The sequence below is a fragment of the Charadrius vociferus genome, unplaced genomic scaffold (genome assembly GCF_000708025.1).
Source record: "Charadrius vociferus isolate BGI_N301 unplaced genomic scaffold, ASM70802v2 scaffold139, whole genome shotgun sequence".
NCBI lineage: Eukaryota > Metazoa > Chordata > Aves > Charadriiformes > Charadriidae > Charadrius > Charadrius vociferus.
Window position 1 is genome coordinate 497,778 of NW_009650169.1, and position 16,771 is coordinate 514,548.

The 16,771-nt window shown below is 39.4% G+C and overlaps 1 protein-coding gene across 2 annotated transcripts; it reads right to left on the reverse strand.

The window, feature by feature from the left end:
- Window positions 1–10: 10 nt before the first annotated feature.
- MCM8 (minichromosome maintenance complex component 8) lies at window positions 11–16,645 on the reverse strand. Of its 2 annotated transcripts, none has more exons than XM_009892471.1 (18): window positions 16,504–16,645; window positions 15,640–15,714; window positions 15,043–15,125; window positions 14,714–14,863; window positions 13,825–13,928; window positions 11,713–11,911; window positions 10,779–10,864; window positions 9,432–9,583; window positions 8,350–8,545; window positions 7,513–7,543; window positions 7,124–7,264; window positions 5,305–5,446; window positions 4,510–4,705; window positions 4,022–4,235; window positions 2,856–3,065; window positions 2,154–2,230; window positions 1,463–1,652; window positions 11–138 (listed from the first exon to the last, which is right to left on the reverse strand). In XM_009892471.1, exons 1-18 carry the CDS (start codon window positions 16,643–16,645, stop codon window positions 46–48), a joined length of 2,481 nt encoding a protein of 826 aa, XP_009890773.1. In that variant the 3' UTR covers window positions 11–45. The 2 variants fall into 2 exon arrangements, with proteins under 2 accessions (XP_009890773.1, XP_009890772.1); XM_009892470.1 differs by having other exon boundaries at window positions 8,350–8,548.
- Window positions 16,646–16,771: the final 126 nt, after the last annotated feature.

A 16,771-nucleotide genomic window follows, 5' to 3' on the forward strand; every position in this document is an offset into this window, starting at 1 on the left:
GATCTCACCGTTGTGTCTCAAGAAAGTTTATGCCAGTGGCTCTTTTCACATGGTCTGGAGCTGATAAACTCTGGACCCTTTTTTCAAAAGATAGCCCTGATCATTTAGGGATCCAATGAAGCTTTCAAAATCTGATACCTGGGAAAAGAAAAGACAGACAAAAATAAGTATCGGACTGGAAGAATGACATTTTATCTGATGTACAGCGACATAAACAATTTGAAAGAACTTAGTGAAATAAAGTGAGCTGAGAATAGCTTAGTTGCTTTAGCAAACACCTGACCTACTAGGAGGTGGCATACAGTCAGTTGCAGCCTTTTGTGCTTTACTCACATGCTGTTTTTACTGTGGTGTTACATGGAACAACTGTTCTCCACTTTACGACATGCAGAAAATATGCAGAGTTCCATGTGTATAAATCTAAGTTCTGAAACACAAGTATCTACCACAGAAAAGTCTGATTTCTCCAACTCTCACTGATTTCCAAGTATTTGCTACAGGTGTAGAACTTTGTGGGCAAAAAGTAATCTATCTATAAAGGGAAAATTCAAATTAATTGAATTAGCTATAGGTAACTGGTCACTGAATGAATGAATCATCATGCGAGAAGACAGCTGTCAAGAACACGTTCTGTCAGACAGGGTTCACACCATATCCAGACTTCGGTACAGTCACGATTTGAACAAGTTTGGCAACTGAAGCCATCTCGCCCTAGCAGGCCAAAGTAGGTTAATCAGGTAACAGAAAACACAGCATTATTGCCCATAAAAAGTGCCATAAAGAGAAATTAATTATCCCTACTTTTCACTCACTACACTGAAATCCAGTTGGAAGGTTTAAATTGGCATTTAAAGCTTTTTATCATGAAGCAAAAAGTAGGATTAGCTATTGATAATACAATAAGTACAGGATGCAAATCAATTACAGGATAAATCACATTTGTGGGCCATCTGTCCTACACGATGTTCCTATCAAATTACAATATTAGGACGCTTGAAGCAGGAAAGCAGGAATGAAAACTCAAGTGTCTTATTTGGGCCAGAGAAGGCCAAGCAGAAACGTCACTGCACTGCTGAAACAGAACACGGACACCAGAGCTGTCTAAATTTGAGAATTAAAATAGGTGTGTCCCCTGGGGAGCCAGAGGAAGTAAAGTCTACTGAAACCAAAATTGCCTTTCACGAAACAAAGCAGAGTTTTGTTAAGGACCAGCTTCAGGAGCAGAACCAGCCCGTAGTAGTGCAAGGAGTGGTTACTGTCAGACAGCCAGTAAGATTAGTAAAGCTTACAAGCAAAGGTGACTCGGGAAGAGCATTCAGCCTAAGAGCAGCAAACACTGCTTATTTCTGTTCATTGCAGAGAGGCACAACAGATGCGCCTTTTCCATTTTCCATTTGGCCACAAATAATTTTGGCTGGTCTTGCAGTTTGTCGTTGAAGAAATGCTCGATTTCCAAACTTACTCGTATTTGTAGCTCCTTTGCAATCTGTCGAAGCTGTTGCAAGTCAAAGAGGTTGTTGTAAGTTCTCTCTGCAATACTGTTAAGAGCAGAAACCAATCTTTTTGCTTGTGACCGATTGCTCATCCCAGACCCATGCTGTGAACGTTCAAAGTCCAGTTTTCCAAACTCATCTGAGTAGGTTCCCAGCATGCTAAAAATAAATGAAAAAAAGATCAACAGGAGGTAAGAGCAAGAGTACATGAATTTGCTTCCTGAAACATAACTGCTTGAGAAGGCTTTCAGAAGCCACGTAGGAAACCATCCCCTAGTAAGAAAGCCACTATCAAGGGAACCTAGACCAAACCCCCGACAAAATCACTTTTAAACTTAAATTGTTCAACTGCAACAACAGAGAGTAATCACATGAGAGGAAAAAAAACAAACAACCCTTTGGCAGTGCCTCATGTCTAAATTACTGTGCACAGAGATACATAACCGTGATGATGATACAAGTCAAAGGCCTAAGCAATTGTGTTCAACTTCGGGCTGCTGTCAGTTTTTGAAGAAGAGCTAACAAATCTGAATATTGGTATCGTGGGCCTAAACTTGATAAAGTCATTTCTTCACTGCGTTTGCATATCTGTATTTGAAAAGAAAAGAAAGTTTTGAATGAAGAGCACTGTGATGTTTTATTTAAAGCGGTGTGTATTACCTGTATTTCATTATTTCTATTACATCCTCAGCATCTTCCTTGGTCGATTTCTCCCTTAATTCCAGCCTTGATCGTGCCTTAAAACAGAACAAAAAACCCCACAAAGGTGTATTTAAGATATATTATAGCTGATGTGAGAAAAGGCTACCATTGCTCTACAGCAAGCACAAATTTTAGCAGCAGAGATGGAACCTGAGCCTACAAAGATTTAGAGGAAGATTCCTCAGGGTTTTTTTGCATAGCATTTCAATGTCATCTCTTGCATACTTGTATTATTAGGCTGAAGCTCGGAGTTTATTTGCTTTTTAATAGTGTATTCTTAGGAAGCAGCACAAATATTAAGGCATAGTGTTAGGGAAAACAGCAACAGTTTAAATTCAAGACGGGCAGCAGCTTGTCTCTGCCTGCACCTACTTTTTCTCCTTTTAGGAGTATGGGATAGATTCTCTTTCCACCTCCTCAAGGGTGTTTTACTTTGTAAGAGGCTTTAAGCAACAGTAGCTCTTAAGCATTTGCAAGTTTCTTGCATTCTCACTGTTTTGTGTTCTTGTTTTGGTTTTGTTTTTTTTTGTTTTTTTTAACAACAAAAAAGGATAGAGGTGAATAAACTGTCAAAAGTTATAGGATACTTTTATATATCAGTAGCGCTTTAGGGGTAATTTCTTTGCTTTCAGTCCCTTAAGTATTACAGCTTGCATTTACCTCCGTAAGTCGAATCAGTGACTCTAGTTGCCTCGTGGTGATCGGTGTGCTGTCTACTCCTTGGTTCTGTTTCCGGAGCTCAAGGTAGAATTCCTGCAGGACCTGAGCAGCTTCTGGAGATAAATTTGGGTGAACATACTGCCGAGCATATCCGACGTATTTCCTCAGCAGCTGATGTGGAATGGCATCAAAGTTTTCTCCTGGTAAGACCTAACCCAATTACACAGAGCTTATATTTCTGTCTGTTGGAACCCTATGCAATACAAATTTTATCATAAAATTTTCATCTTCTATGCTTCATCTGGTGAAATCTTCACTGTAAGGTCTTTAGTGCTTCATACATGAACTGTGTACTTAAAAAGTCCATACACTCTGCTTAGACATGCAATTAAACACACTTGGCCATTTCAGAAAAAGCAGCTGAAGCTTCTCATTTGCAATGATAAGAAGTGCCAAATAGGATTTGACTATATCAAGAATTCTTTCTTAAAAAGAGAAAATCCAGTTTCCCAATTGTTGTTAAGATATATCTCTACAGAAGATTAAACCATCGCTGCTGACGTCCCATTTCCAAAAGTGCATGTTTAGCTCCAGTAGGGAATATTCCTCCCAAGACCTGGCATTTGACAATATCAGCCTTCAAACTGATCAGTTAAGTTTAACAAGAAATACGCTTCCTCTCCTGTAATCCCCAAATTTGTCGTGAGTTGCAGATTCCCAAGGATTTCTTTACACCCTGCTTTATTCGGATTCAGTACTTCACAGTACATTGTGTTCGATCAAATTATTATATCTAGTCTAGTTCTGTAGCGCTTTATTGAAACAAAACACAGCAAATTTGCTTTAGAGCATCTCATGCAAAGTATCTTATCACTACTGCAGCCAAAAAAAAAGCCAGCTCAGCTAATAAATTCTCTTCTGTGTGGAGATGAAGATGGCTTGGGACACATCTTTAGCAGCTCCAGCAGGGTAGATAATGTCAGCTACAACAGACAATTGGGAGAAACTGGTGGCTATAGCCTTAAACACTTCCTCTTTAATTCAGAGCCAATTATCATGGGAAGAATGGGAGTGGGAGAGGACATCAAGCAGGTTGGGGTTGCCAGGTCCCAACGCAAGGAACACCGCAGGAAGGGGCATAGCAACAGTCACAGGACAAGTCCTACCTTTAGTCTTTCAAGCAGCGGTCGATCTGAAACAATTTCGAGAACAGAGCGATCCTGCGTGTTGGTACGAGTCACAACAGCGCTGCTGCATGCTGCCTTCTTTCCCGCTCGGATCGCCATCACGTGCTCAGACAGCAAGTGATCGTGATCTTCGTTTGGGGTGTCCAGCAAAATGAAAACTAGATCAAATCTCGAGAGTAAAGCACTCCCCATTCTAGAGTAAAGACAACAAAACCACACAGTGCTCATGAAGAAGTGGAAAACTTACAGCAACTCTGCTCTGCTTCCAAGACACTTTAAAAATCCTGTCCCATTCATCTAGAATAAAGCAGAACAGCAATTTCTCTCTCAAAACCCACAAAAAATTATTACAGTAAGTTTGCATCCAAGCTCCAGGAAACTAGAAAGCAATTGCATACGAATAAGACTGCCAGAAGCACCCGCTCCCGAATGTAAACTATATAAGCAGCATTTCAGAAAGTGCTCACTTTAAGTTCTCAGACACTGTTTTGGCTTTGTTATAATGCCCTCCAACTGGGTTTGCTGCAGCAACAATAGACGTCCGAGCTGGCAAACTGCAAACAATGCCAGCCTTGGCAAGGCTGATGCTTTGCTGTTCCATGGCTTCCAACAAAGCCTGATGCTGGTTCCCCATCTTATCAAATTCATCTATTCCACAAATTCCTGGAAGCAATTAACACAGGACAAAGACTTATTAGAAAAAAACCATTAACTGATGGACAAGCGTATGCTACAAATCCAGTGCTACATCACAGGTCCAATCTAGAGTCCTAGGGGCTGTGGGAGACCTCAGACCAAGACTCTGTTTCAGCAAGGTTTGTTTTAATTTCATGGTGCTGCAGCTGAACCATTATGAAGTTGGCCTGGCTTGAGGAAGCAGTGTCTTGATTACACATTAAGAAGCTTTTTAAAAATAGAAATAGATGACAAATCTTATATGCCAGCTATTTTTCAAAAACAGTAAGAGTCCAGCAGCTGCCATTAAGTCAGAGATTTCTCAACAAGGAAATCCTAGTTCTTTGACACGTTAAATAAGAACTCCAGTTTCATACACATCCTAAGCCCTAGGGAAGCAGGAACCACCTCCAGAGAAGTGGAGAAGCTCAGAACTTCCCAAGTTGTGGAAAGCCAGTATCATACTTCAAATTTACATTTTTAGTCCACCGTTATGCAAGTACTGTAGTTAGTCTTAGACTCAGCAGCACACACACTCCCGCCTCCCCTACACGGTCATACAAAATCTGTAGCATTACATGTATTACCTTGATCTCCAAGCACCAAAGCACCAGCTTCCAAGGCAAAATCTCCAGAAGCCCCATCTCTAGACAGTGTAACAGTCAGGCCAGAGCTGGTGGAAGTATTACCACAAACATACACACCTCGAGGAGCAACATTACACACTGCCTAGAAGAGAAATAAATACTTTTTCCCTCCCTCAAGGTGAAGCATTTCATAAGCCTTATTCTAGAGAAACAATTCAAAGTAAACCCAAATTTATTTCTTTCTACTTAACATGGCCCAACAGTAAAGTTATAACTCCTTGCAACCCCAAGAGATGCACTTCTGCGAAACAGGAGGAATTCTTGGGGCACAGCCATGTCTACTAGGACCTCGGGCACGGCACTCACATTTCGAAGTATGTTGAAATGCCTGGGGACACGCTATCCACCACGGAACTGCAGATACAGAATTCCTGTATCTTCAGACCCCCAAGGTCTATTTAGACTAACAGCTTGTCCCAGTGCCCAACACAAGCTACTTCAGAGGAACATGCATAGTTCTTCCCACAGCGAGGGGATAAAGGACAGTCCTAGTCTTCTCCATGACTCTAGTATCCAGAGAGCAGCTTACCGTTTGAAATATGAACTAGAAAAGCAAAGCATGGTAAGCTTGAACACAGATGTTACAGTTAAATTTGCCTAGAATACAGTTATAACTGGATTTTCCCAGTAAATCTCTGTAGTTACTGCTGCCTCTATTCTATTTAGAAGATAACACCCAAAGCATATTTGTTCAGTACCAGGTATGTGACAGGCACTGAGTATTGAATAAAAAACCCACCCACCCAACCAAAAAAAACCTGCCTCCTAAACAGTTTGGTTTTCTTCTCGGGATTTTTTTTCCTGTGACAGTGATGACTGAGAGGAACCTTGTCTCAGGGAACAAGAAATCTGAGGAACAGATTGGTAGCTTCTCTTGGATGGCACTCTGTTATTTAGTAACGATGAGAAAAAACAAATCATCTACTCTACGGTAGACAGTCCCCATACAGTGAAAAAAAAAATAAAATTGTTTGCCAAGATGCTTGCACATAAATCCAGCACTTTGGTTAAGTTATTGCAGGTCATATCCTAACATAACATGTTCACATTAGAAAGCCTCAGACTTTTTAAATGAGGTATGCAATGCTGCAGGTCTAGGTGAACTCTGTCCCTCTTGCACTTCACAGGAACCATGGGAAAAGACACAGAATGTGAAAACCGTTCCGTCCAAGACAAAAAATTTCTATTGCTAACCGACTTTGTCAGTCATGCAGAAATGCCTACCAAGATTAAAACCCAAATGCAGCAGCAGGTCCCTTTCCCAGAAAGCCAAGGTCTGTGCTAGCAACATAGAAATAGGTAAGAGAATGGAAGTAAACCTCACAGAAGGTGAGTGATATGGTATTTAAAGTTGCATTAGTTCCAAGAGCATACTTATTTCATTTGACAATGGATCAGCTAAATGAAGATAGGAAAGAGTAGAACTCCCCACTGGGGAAAAGGGTTGGTGAAAAAAAGCTATATAAGGGCAGGAGAGCAAGCCTATATTTGACAGCCCACAGACCTGACCAAGTACACCTGCTTTGGTAAGTGCTTTAACAGGCTGGATCCCTTCTGCAAGGCTCCCTGGAGAGGACAGCACGAGACCCCTTTGGGTACTCTCCTATATTTGAGGCATCCTACATGAAAAAATAGCTCCAGCCAGGCTCAAGCAACCCTTTGGTCTTAGCACAGCTATCCTATCATGTTTACAGCAAGTCAAGTTAGCAAGGAGTTTGAGAAAAATACAATCAGACAACAGAAATAAATCAACCCATACTTGCAACATTTGACTTTTTCCTAATCCTGGATCTCCAACGACCAGAACATGTGGATCTCCTCGCACCGGGATTCTGTTCTTGTCATCTACAAACTTCTGACATCCTCCAAATAATGCCAGGGCCAAACCTGCCTTTACAATCTGTGGGACATACCAACACTAATAAGTATTTGATCATGGTGACCAATACTGACAGCTCCCTAGAACTGGCTGTAATAACCCTTTCCTTCTGGATGGCTGAACTTAAGGTTATGTGACACGCAGTCACCTGTAAATACAGTCCCTGCCCCTTCCCCTCACCCCAGAGACGCATTATAAATCCTTTAGGAGTTTCCTGTGGCATAAACAATTCAAACTGAAGTAACAAGCAGAGCTGTTAAATTACTTACCTCATGGCCGTAGATTGCAGGACAAAGAGAGCTGAAAAACAAAGAACACTGTAACATAAGGGGAATATAAATCTTGTATTACTATTAAATAATTGCTTGCTCTGTCTCCCTTGTCACAGACTACTTAAATATATAAAAATACTTAAATATATAAATCTTTTGTTTAGTTGTTGCTGATTTTACAACAGAATCAGTTTAAATGCAAAAGCGTCACATTTCTTGAAATTTGCAGATAACCAGATGTGCTTCAAACGATAAGAAAAGCCTTTCCCTTGAGTGTGCACAAACACAGAGGAGAACCAGTTTCCCAGTGGTTTCTGCACCTGTTCTTATTTTCATCAAGTAACCCTCCTTTTAAAGGTGCTAGTTTTGTGGGTTCTGACTCCACTGGGAGGACCCCAGGGACACCCCAGCTAGAAGAGTACTTCTCAGTCTGAACTGCGGGTCTTTCACACCCTCTGCTCAGTTCTTGCACCTCTTTCCTCTGCTGTAGGAAAAGTAGAGCAGAGAACAAAATGGTGCTTGCGAGTTGAATTTGCTCAGCGAGGAACAACATTAATTAATTGCCCTTTTTACCCATGGCTTTCTGCCTCCGGGTTGAACTGAAACACTCTTACCTTCCCTGTATCCTTCAATCCCTCCCAGAGTACTGACATCCCCACTTTACTACTTTCACTTCCTCCCGAGCCTGCTGGTCGCTAAAGTTTGTTAAATCTCTGTGGTGTCTGTTGCACAAGCCTTAGACATTTCATAGCTTTAAAAGATTAGCTGTCTGATGTTGGTCATGCCAATTCAGAAATCTAATCCTAGACCTAGTCTAGGTCTGACACAACTTACTTCACGATGAGCCTGAACAGATTTTCCTCAGCTTGAATTTCTTGAACAGCATAGAGGTCTTTAAGTGAAAACTCCATGAACGATCTTTGAAAAGTCTCATCATCAAAATTCTTTGGTTTTTGCCCTTTACTGTTGCTGACAGAATTTGCCTCAATGTACAACAAGAACACACACTTGTCATTCTTGTTTTTAGAAGCTCCTGTTAGAGAAATTGAGAAAGGATGAAGGAGTATTTTTTATATCATTAAGTACTGATGCTATTTACAAATGGCATGAGGTAATTAAGAAATAGGAAGTAGAGTCATGTGCAAAATGTTCATATTTAGGTAATTGAACATCTACATTTTTGAAAATTGATACCAAGTTTGTAAGTTTCTAGTTGCATCTGTTCTTGAAGTTCCATCCATTTAGGTACGCAATAAAATATTTTGCTGGATTAGGAGAGAGCATTTTCTCCCAGAATAAATGAAGTTTTCCAGGAATTTTAAATTATTACATTATATAAGTTGATCATAAAAACGTTTCTGTTCAATACTTACAGGAAAAAAAAATCCATAGTGCAGAAGAATTAAATGTGTAACTTAATAATTCATCATTTTCTATATCCTCCAATGATTACTGAGCAGAGAACGTGATGTCACAGTAAATCAGTACTGCAGTTCTCTGCAATATATTCTATTACAGCCTCACTTTGGTGAAAAACAAAAATGAAAAAAGAAAAAAAAAGAGGTAGTCTCTCAGAAAGACTTTAGGAAATAAGGATGTCCCCCTTACATGAGCGGTCCAGAGAAGGCTTTCCTCTCAGCTGACGTACTGAAACATCAGACTGGCACTGCAGATTCGGGACCACAGGCCAGTGTGTTGCCAAAACCCCTCTCTGTCAGCAGACATTAGAGACAGTGCTCCTCTGGGACAGCACTGCTTTGGGCTTTTCCAAAATAACTCCTCGTTATAAAACTTTGGGAACTTTTGAAGCAATATACGCTTAATGTATTTACAACTTTGAGAGCATAAATTGAGGGGGATGGCTGTTGTTCTTGAGCAGTCACTAGGAAAAGGTGTTCTCAGATGATGTATTTTACCTTCCTCAGTGCTCGACACCTTAACTATCCCTGTAATTGTGACCATATCTCCTGGGACACAGCTGTCCACAAGATCTTGAACCAGTTCACATTCAATTGTGCGAGGGATTCGGCCTGCTTCTCGCTGATCATCCGACATGAGCTCCTGCACCCTGCAAAACACGAGGTGAGCGTACGCTCCATGTATGACATTGCTTATTCAGTTATGGCATACAAGATCTGCAGCTGTGTGCTTCCAACCAAACCTTTCCAAATTGAAAAGGGAGACAGCAGAAATGCCCCGACAAATCCTAGAATCAGCAGTGCTGAATTTAGAGAAACAGACTTTTTCAGTTCAGACTTTAAGAAATACATTTTATACATTATGCATAGAACCCAGAAAGGCAATAACTGTGAAGTCCAGAAATGATAAACAATGTTGAAATTCAGATCTTCTAGCACTGATGAGCGTGTTTACGTAGAAATAATTACAGTACATGAAATAAGATGGACCTCATATACAAAAATTAAGAGGTCAGACGTCGTAGCCCTGATGAACACTTAATTGGCATTTTAACCCCAGCAAAACCTAAGAAATTTCTCAGGCCATAACAGTAACAGTAGCTCACTCTTTGTATGGTTGTAAAATGCTAGCAACTAAGAAATTCTTTAAAAGGTTCCAGTTTTGAGTCAGATCTTAGAGGTCTGATAGTTTTCCTTGGAGCTCTGAGTTGAGCTTTTCTTAAGAAGCTGCAATAAACAGCACCCTCTAGAGCTGCTGATAAGAACGTCAGCACTTTTTTCAAATTACTTTTTAAATTATTTCTATTACAGAACATTAGTAAAGAAAACCAAACTTGTTCCCCATAGCAAAGGTCTCAGAAATTGTAGGCATACCTACTTGCTGATTAGGCATAGAAAGTAGATGAATGGGTAGGCGCAGCGCTATTTCCTTCTACTGCGTGTGACTTAAGGACTGGGGGATACAGTATCACTTCAATCTAAGATTTTTAACCCACAAATTTACTTTCAATTCATTCAACTATCACTGCTGACCAATGTCATTTAATCGGGCTTTTCTAGCTGACTTACAGCTCATTAAAGGGAATACTAAGTAACAGATGCAATTAGAAATGACCAGGAAAACTGCAAAGAGTACAAACTGAACATTTCTCAAAGAACTCAGTTATGGTAGGGGGAATTTCCAAGAAGCTATTATATTGAGTAGGTTCAATATACAAAGTATACTTGTGCAAAAGAATAAGATTATTAAAGAATATACACAGTATAACATGGAAGGAGCCATCCTGTCGCTTTTTGACTACTCTGTTGCATTACATTTTTGTATGGAAGGAAAGACCCGCTTACTTAACAGACTGCCAGTCCACTGTAGTGGTCAAAGGAGAGCTTCTGTCAGCTGTGAAGGACCGGCCACGGCACTCGGGAACAAGGCACTGTAAAACAGTAATTCCTATTCATTCGCAACCTTTTTGAAATTTGGAATTGGCTTATTTGGTTTAAAAAAAAAAAAAGAAAGCAAGCAAAGCAATGCGATTTGTTAACACCATTTCAGGAAAAAAGCTAGTTAAATGAGGACTACAAATTAGCACATATATAATTAATAAAGAGCTATCAAGTGCAGACACCTGAACCCCGACTCACAGTTGTTAGAGCAAATGCAGCTGAATTGTGTGATCCCCTTGGTGAACTGGTTTGTGGTTTTGGGTATTGCGGGACAGGGAAGGGGATGTGGTGGGTGTTTTTTTGTGGGGATTTTGTTTGTTTGGTGTTGGTGGGGTTTTTTTGGTTGTTTTTTTTTTATATTTGCAGATGTTCCAGAGGAGATATTTTTTTCACTTGAGCACATTGGGTAACAAAATAACTGGGCACTTTCTATGTCTAATGACTTTTTAAATCAAGATAAACTCTGTAATTAAAATAGAAAGTTCTAAACGAAACCCAGAAAAACCCTAATCTAAGCACAGAAAACCACCACAGTGAGGTAGAGGTGGCTTTTTAAACGTAACTGGTGAAAGGAGAAGAGATTATTTTTTTCCCCCCTCTAGTTTTGAGGGAGTTTCTACACACTGCTTTTGTTGCAGCAGGATACAATTTTTTCAAATAACAATGCAATAATACAAAGGTAAGTTTAATGTATGGTAAGTTTAATTTTTTTCCTAACACATCAGTTGTTTAACCTACCTTTAAAGGTTAATTTTTTTTCTGTAATACCAGCGGTGCTGCTTTTTGCCAAACCACTACAGATAAGGGAAAAGTATGAAGTTAAACGGTATTTACTTACCTTAGTTGGAAGAGTATACTTTCCATCAGGTAGAGGCACGCTCTGAACATCTCCGCATGTGCCACATACAAAAGCAAGCTTAGTGCAGAGAGGCTTAATGTTACTGACGCGCACAACAGTACCACGCAAGGCAATATATTTTCCATAGCAGTTGGCCCGAACATTTTTCAGCTGCGTTAGTGGATCATAGTTGTACACCCTACACAAAAGTTAAGGGTTAACATTTTGAAAGCTTACCATACTTTAACACAGAACAAAAAAAAAAAAAAAACAAAAAACAAAAACACAAAAACCCAACCCCCCCTAACCCAAACAAACAAAAAAATCCCACAGCCAACAACAAGGTTTACACACTAATTATTAACAGTAATCCAGAGCAGTTAGAAATATTTTGTCTGTGGACCCATAGCATTGGTTCCCCATTCTAGAAAGCAGCATAACATTTGAGATTCCCCAAGTGTACACACCTCAACAGCTGTACTGTTTATTTATATAGTGATACCTCTCTCCTGGAAACAACAAAGACTAGTGATACAAAAGAAATTACTTTATAGTCATCTATAACCATCTTTCTGAACCATCTTTGAGATTAAGACCAGAGTTTAGATTTGCAACACAAAAGGATCAAAGATCTATTACACCTATGCTCCAAAAAGAAAGGTGAGGTTTTGTGTTTCAAAGACATAAGAAGCTGTCATCAGGTACAGCACACTGCACCTTGTTAAGGACAACAAAGAATACCTAGTCAAATAATTAAGAATAACAAACTTTAAACAGAATCATTTATTGTGGAATGAACCTCATGAGACTGTGTAGTCCAACCCTCCTGCTCCAGCAGGGTCAGCTTGAGCAGGTCGCCCAGGTACACGTCCAGTTGAGTTTTGTGGATGTTCACAGATGGAGACCACACAACCTCTCTCACAGTAAAATTGTGTTTTCTTGTGTTCAGGTGGAATTTTAAGTGTTTTAATTTGTACCCACTGTCCCTTGTCCTGTCACTGGGCACCAATGAGAAGAGTCTGGCTCCTGAAATCCAGGGTTTGCCCTGCTCCCTCCGCTTAGAACCCTGAACACTACCATCTCATTGTTCAACCCTGCCTATGCTGCAGAACCATACTAGGAGCATGATATTTTATTTACTTATTTGACTTTATTGACTTACTTTCCTCTAAGGGATAATGGTCCATAACTGCCTCTAAGAATACGAGAGCTTGTATATGCCTTTTTTGGCTACAGGTTTTTCTTAAACACATTCTACTATGTAATTAAAAGAGTGCAGTTTTATAATAATGAAAAACTTAAAAATACATCATAGTGTGACAAACCCCCAAATTAAATCCACCTGCCATGCCCAAATATTATACTTTCCCATACAAAACCAGCAACAGCAGGAAAAAAAAAACAAACAACAAACCAAACCAAGCTCAAGCAGGGCTTATACTCCCAGTCCCCCTCAGACTCCTGAAGTCTGAGATGCCATTAATTCTGACAAAGAAAAAATAATTGTGCTAAGGGCTTGTTTCATTAAGAACTCAAAGAAAGTGACATTTTAAAAATAATAATAATAATGATGATTCTTGTAAGTACATGCTTGTTCAGAATTAGTATAACCTCAGCTTGTTCATTTCAAATTAGTTTCATTAATTAGAATTCATATTCTTGAGACTTCCATACCAGTAGTCATTTAATAAATGTAAATCAACTTCTATATGAAGACAAGCTTCTTGCTAACAAAAGGCTAGATCATAACGTCTTCCCAGCTTCTCCAGTAAACAGAAGATTAAATACATTTCTCTATTTTAAATTAAAATGTGTTCCACAGAACAGTCGTTCTACTTAAGTTACTTTTCTATTTATAAGCTTTTCTTCAGCTTATACGCAGGTTTCAGGTTGCTTTTTTCTTCACCATGACAGTCTAGATTTTGTCATGGTGAAGAAAAAAAAAGCAAAATGTAGACTGTTCTTCTGGAAATCGCTTCAGAGCCAAATCTCTCAATAAAATAAGTAAGCCTTCAGCACCACGCACAGACACTGACAGCCATTAGACATTAGGCAAATAAATCCTGAATCCAAATAAATCTGAAAACAGACCAAATACTCAACACCCATTACCTAGCATGAATGAGAGGCACATTTATGATAGCTTCTCCATCAAGCGGTAATCCTTCCTGCACCTGCAGTTCTGCAGCATGCCTTTCAAGGTCCTTTGTTAGCACCTAGACAGGACAGAAAGGCAGACACAAACTTAGTATCCATGCAACATGGATTCAATTTGCTATTAAATTTGATTACTATCCCTTACGATCAGACCCACTGCTGGAATCTTAAGAGCCCTCTGCTGTCTAGTGACCTACGTTAAACCGTGTTTTTCTGCTTCTGAAAAGTTTTAAGCTTCATTTTAAAGGTAATTTAAATAAATGTGTTCATTTTAAAGGTAATTTAAAATGAACACATTCGTTGTGGTTGCTTCTTTAATTAAAAAAAACCCAAACCACATACAATAATCTTCAATGGTGATCGATGTGTGGTATTTGACTAAAGCACAACCATCTGAGAACTTGCCTGTCAACAAGCTGCCAATTGCTACTTAGAGACATTGAACAGAGCCAGGAATTCTTGACTCAGCTCACCATTCACCCACCAGCTGCATGAGGTGTGACACAGCACATGTAACTCATGGTACATTAATAAAACAGGAATTAGAACTCCCCGCTAAATAAGCGTTTGAACTACACTTAGTTTTGATCAACTGCTTTGATGACGGCTAAGCAAAATATACCAAGACCACAAAGCAATTTCAAAGCAGGATTTTGTAGGCCATATGGCCTATGGTGGAGATGTGTCCAATGGTGGAGAAATGGAAGTTTGAGTTTTGAATAAACAGTAAATTTCTGTAAGACAGAAAAACAGAGATTTGGGGTTCATAATGAGATAATTACCTTCAAGTCCCACTGATTCTTTGTGAGGGTTGTACTTCTATGCATTAGAATATCATATTTACCTGATGAATTGCCAGACCCATACACTGCAGTATTTTCTGAGGCATATCCCTTAATTCAGTAGATATATTTGGTATTGATTTAGTCAGTTCTTTGTCTTGTATTAGTTCCTTATAATCCACAAGAATACTTCCTTTTCTTTCTATTTCATCCTGTGAAACATTTTAAGTTAACAAATACACTTAAAATTATAAACACAACACATCCAAATCAAATCATAAACATTTCATATCTATGACAGTTATTTTTGTTGGAGAAAACACATAAAATCTGGAATGTTATTGTATCAACAATAGGTGTCGGGGGGGAGAGTGTTTTGTTTTGCTTTTACCTTATCATAAAGCTCAATGCGTTGCATGAAAAACTTTTCAAAGGCTTGAGTCTTCTGGACAAAAGGAGACTTGTCAGCATAAGCTAATTAGAAACACTTTGCATTAGTAATTGATGTAAATAATTAATTCCACTTCACAAAATAACACAAAGAGGCAATTTCTCTTCCCTTGTTTTTCTGCATTACAAAACTGAGGAAGACGATAGATCTCTACAGTATCACAGTAATGTTCTATTATACAACCTGTTACAAACCAGAACTTTGTCTAAGATGACATAAGACAAGCACATAGGGTCAAGTAAAGTAGAGCAGAGATATGTATATTCCAGTCTTTGATAGACTGAAGGTTTTATGTGGCCAATCAAACAAGTCTAAGAAAGATCACATTTTACACTATTCAAGATCCCTTTCCAAGGTTTGGAGCCCACAGAGATTACAGCATGCCACAAGACTGAAATCTCTATTGTATTAACTTTTTTATATAACAAATAGGAATTTCAGTTGCTTTCTGTTGAAGTTATTCCCTCTACTTATAACCAATTAGAGAAAAAAAATGAAATAAAATACTTGCTACATATAATTTTGGTCTAAAAATACCTTCAGAGAAATAAAGTTTCCAGCCCTTATAGGGAATAAACTGGTCCAGCGTTGATTGAACTAGTCGAGATTTTACTAAAAAAAAAAAAATAAAATGGGGATTAAAACAATGTGAATACTAAAACTTTCCAAGTTTTATTCTCAGTGATTCTTTCAACCACTGCTGATGTCGAAAGAATATGGTCAAAAAAGTTACTTAAGTGCTTTGTATAAAATAGTAATAGAACTTTGATTGAACTTTAGCTGAACTCCTGAAAGAAAAACTTAATTGTGTCTTTTGCACTTGGACTAGATGTAGAAACAATTAACCGAAACTTAGATCAAAGAAATTGAGTTGTTGAGAGATTACCATCTTGAAAGCTTACTGCAGGCGAACAAGGCCCACGGAAGGGAGTACACTCCCAGTCTCTGATTTGAGTGGAGCATGACAAGACCTATCGTCTTTGGAATGGAGTCGAGATAAGTGTATGAGAGGAGCCTTAAAAGACCATAATACTAAAATGAACTCGTAAATAATGAGCACATTATTTAAGGAGATATCCCAAAATATTAAAAATATTAACTTGAACACATGTGTATGATGAGGGATGGTAAAAGAACTCTAGCTCACCAATCAGATGTATCTTATCACTATAAATATTGGACTGCCAGAAACATGTGGTGTGCTGGTTGCTGTTAAATGCCCAGCGCCCAATTCTGCAGAATTGAAATAAAGACAAACATCTTGACTCAGCATGTCGATTGGGTTTTTTGCACACCGGGTGAAGAACCCTTATTTAGGACCAACGCCGGGAGACGAACAGATGTATTTGCCTAGTCAGTCAAAAGAAAAGCATTTAGGCTTCATAAAACGGGCTGGCTCACCAGGTTCGGGCATTCTTCTCCACTCTCCCTTCTGTCCTCTGCCTCGCCATCCGCCTCGCCATCCCCCTCGCCACCCTCCTCGCCACCCCTGAGGGCCTCTTCCCCGGGCGCACCCCCTGCCGCCCCTCAGGTCCCTGCTCATCCCGCTCCGCAGGCCTCGCTTTGGCGACGCGGCGGCAAACTGAGCTAAAACCCCAGAAATTTTACCCGAAGATATTTTAAATTAAACTAGGGTTTTCTGGCCTGCGGGTCTGACAGTGAAGGCCCC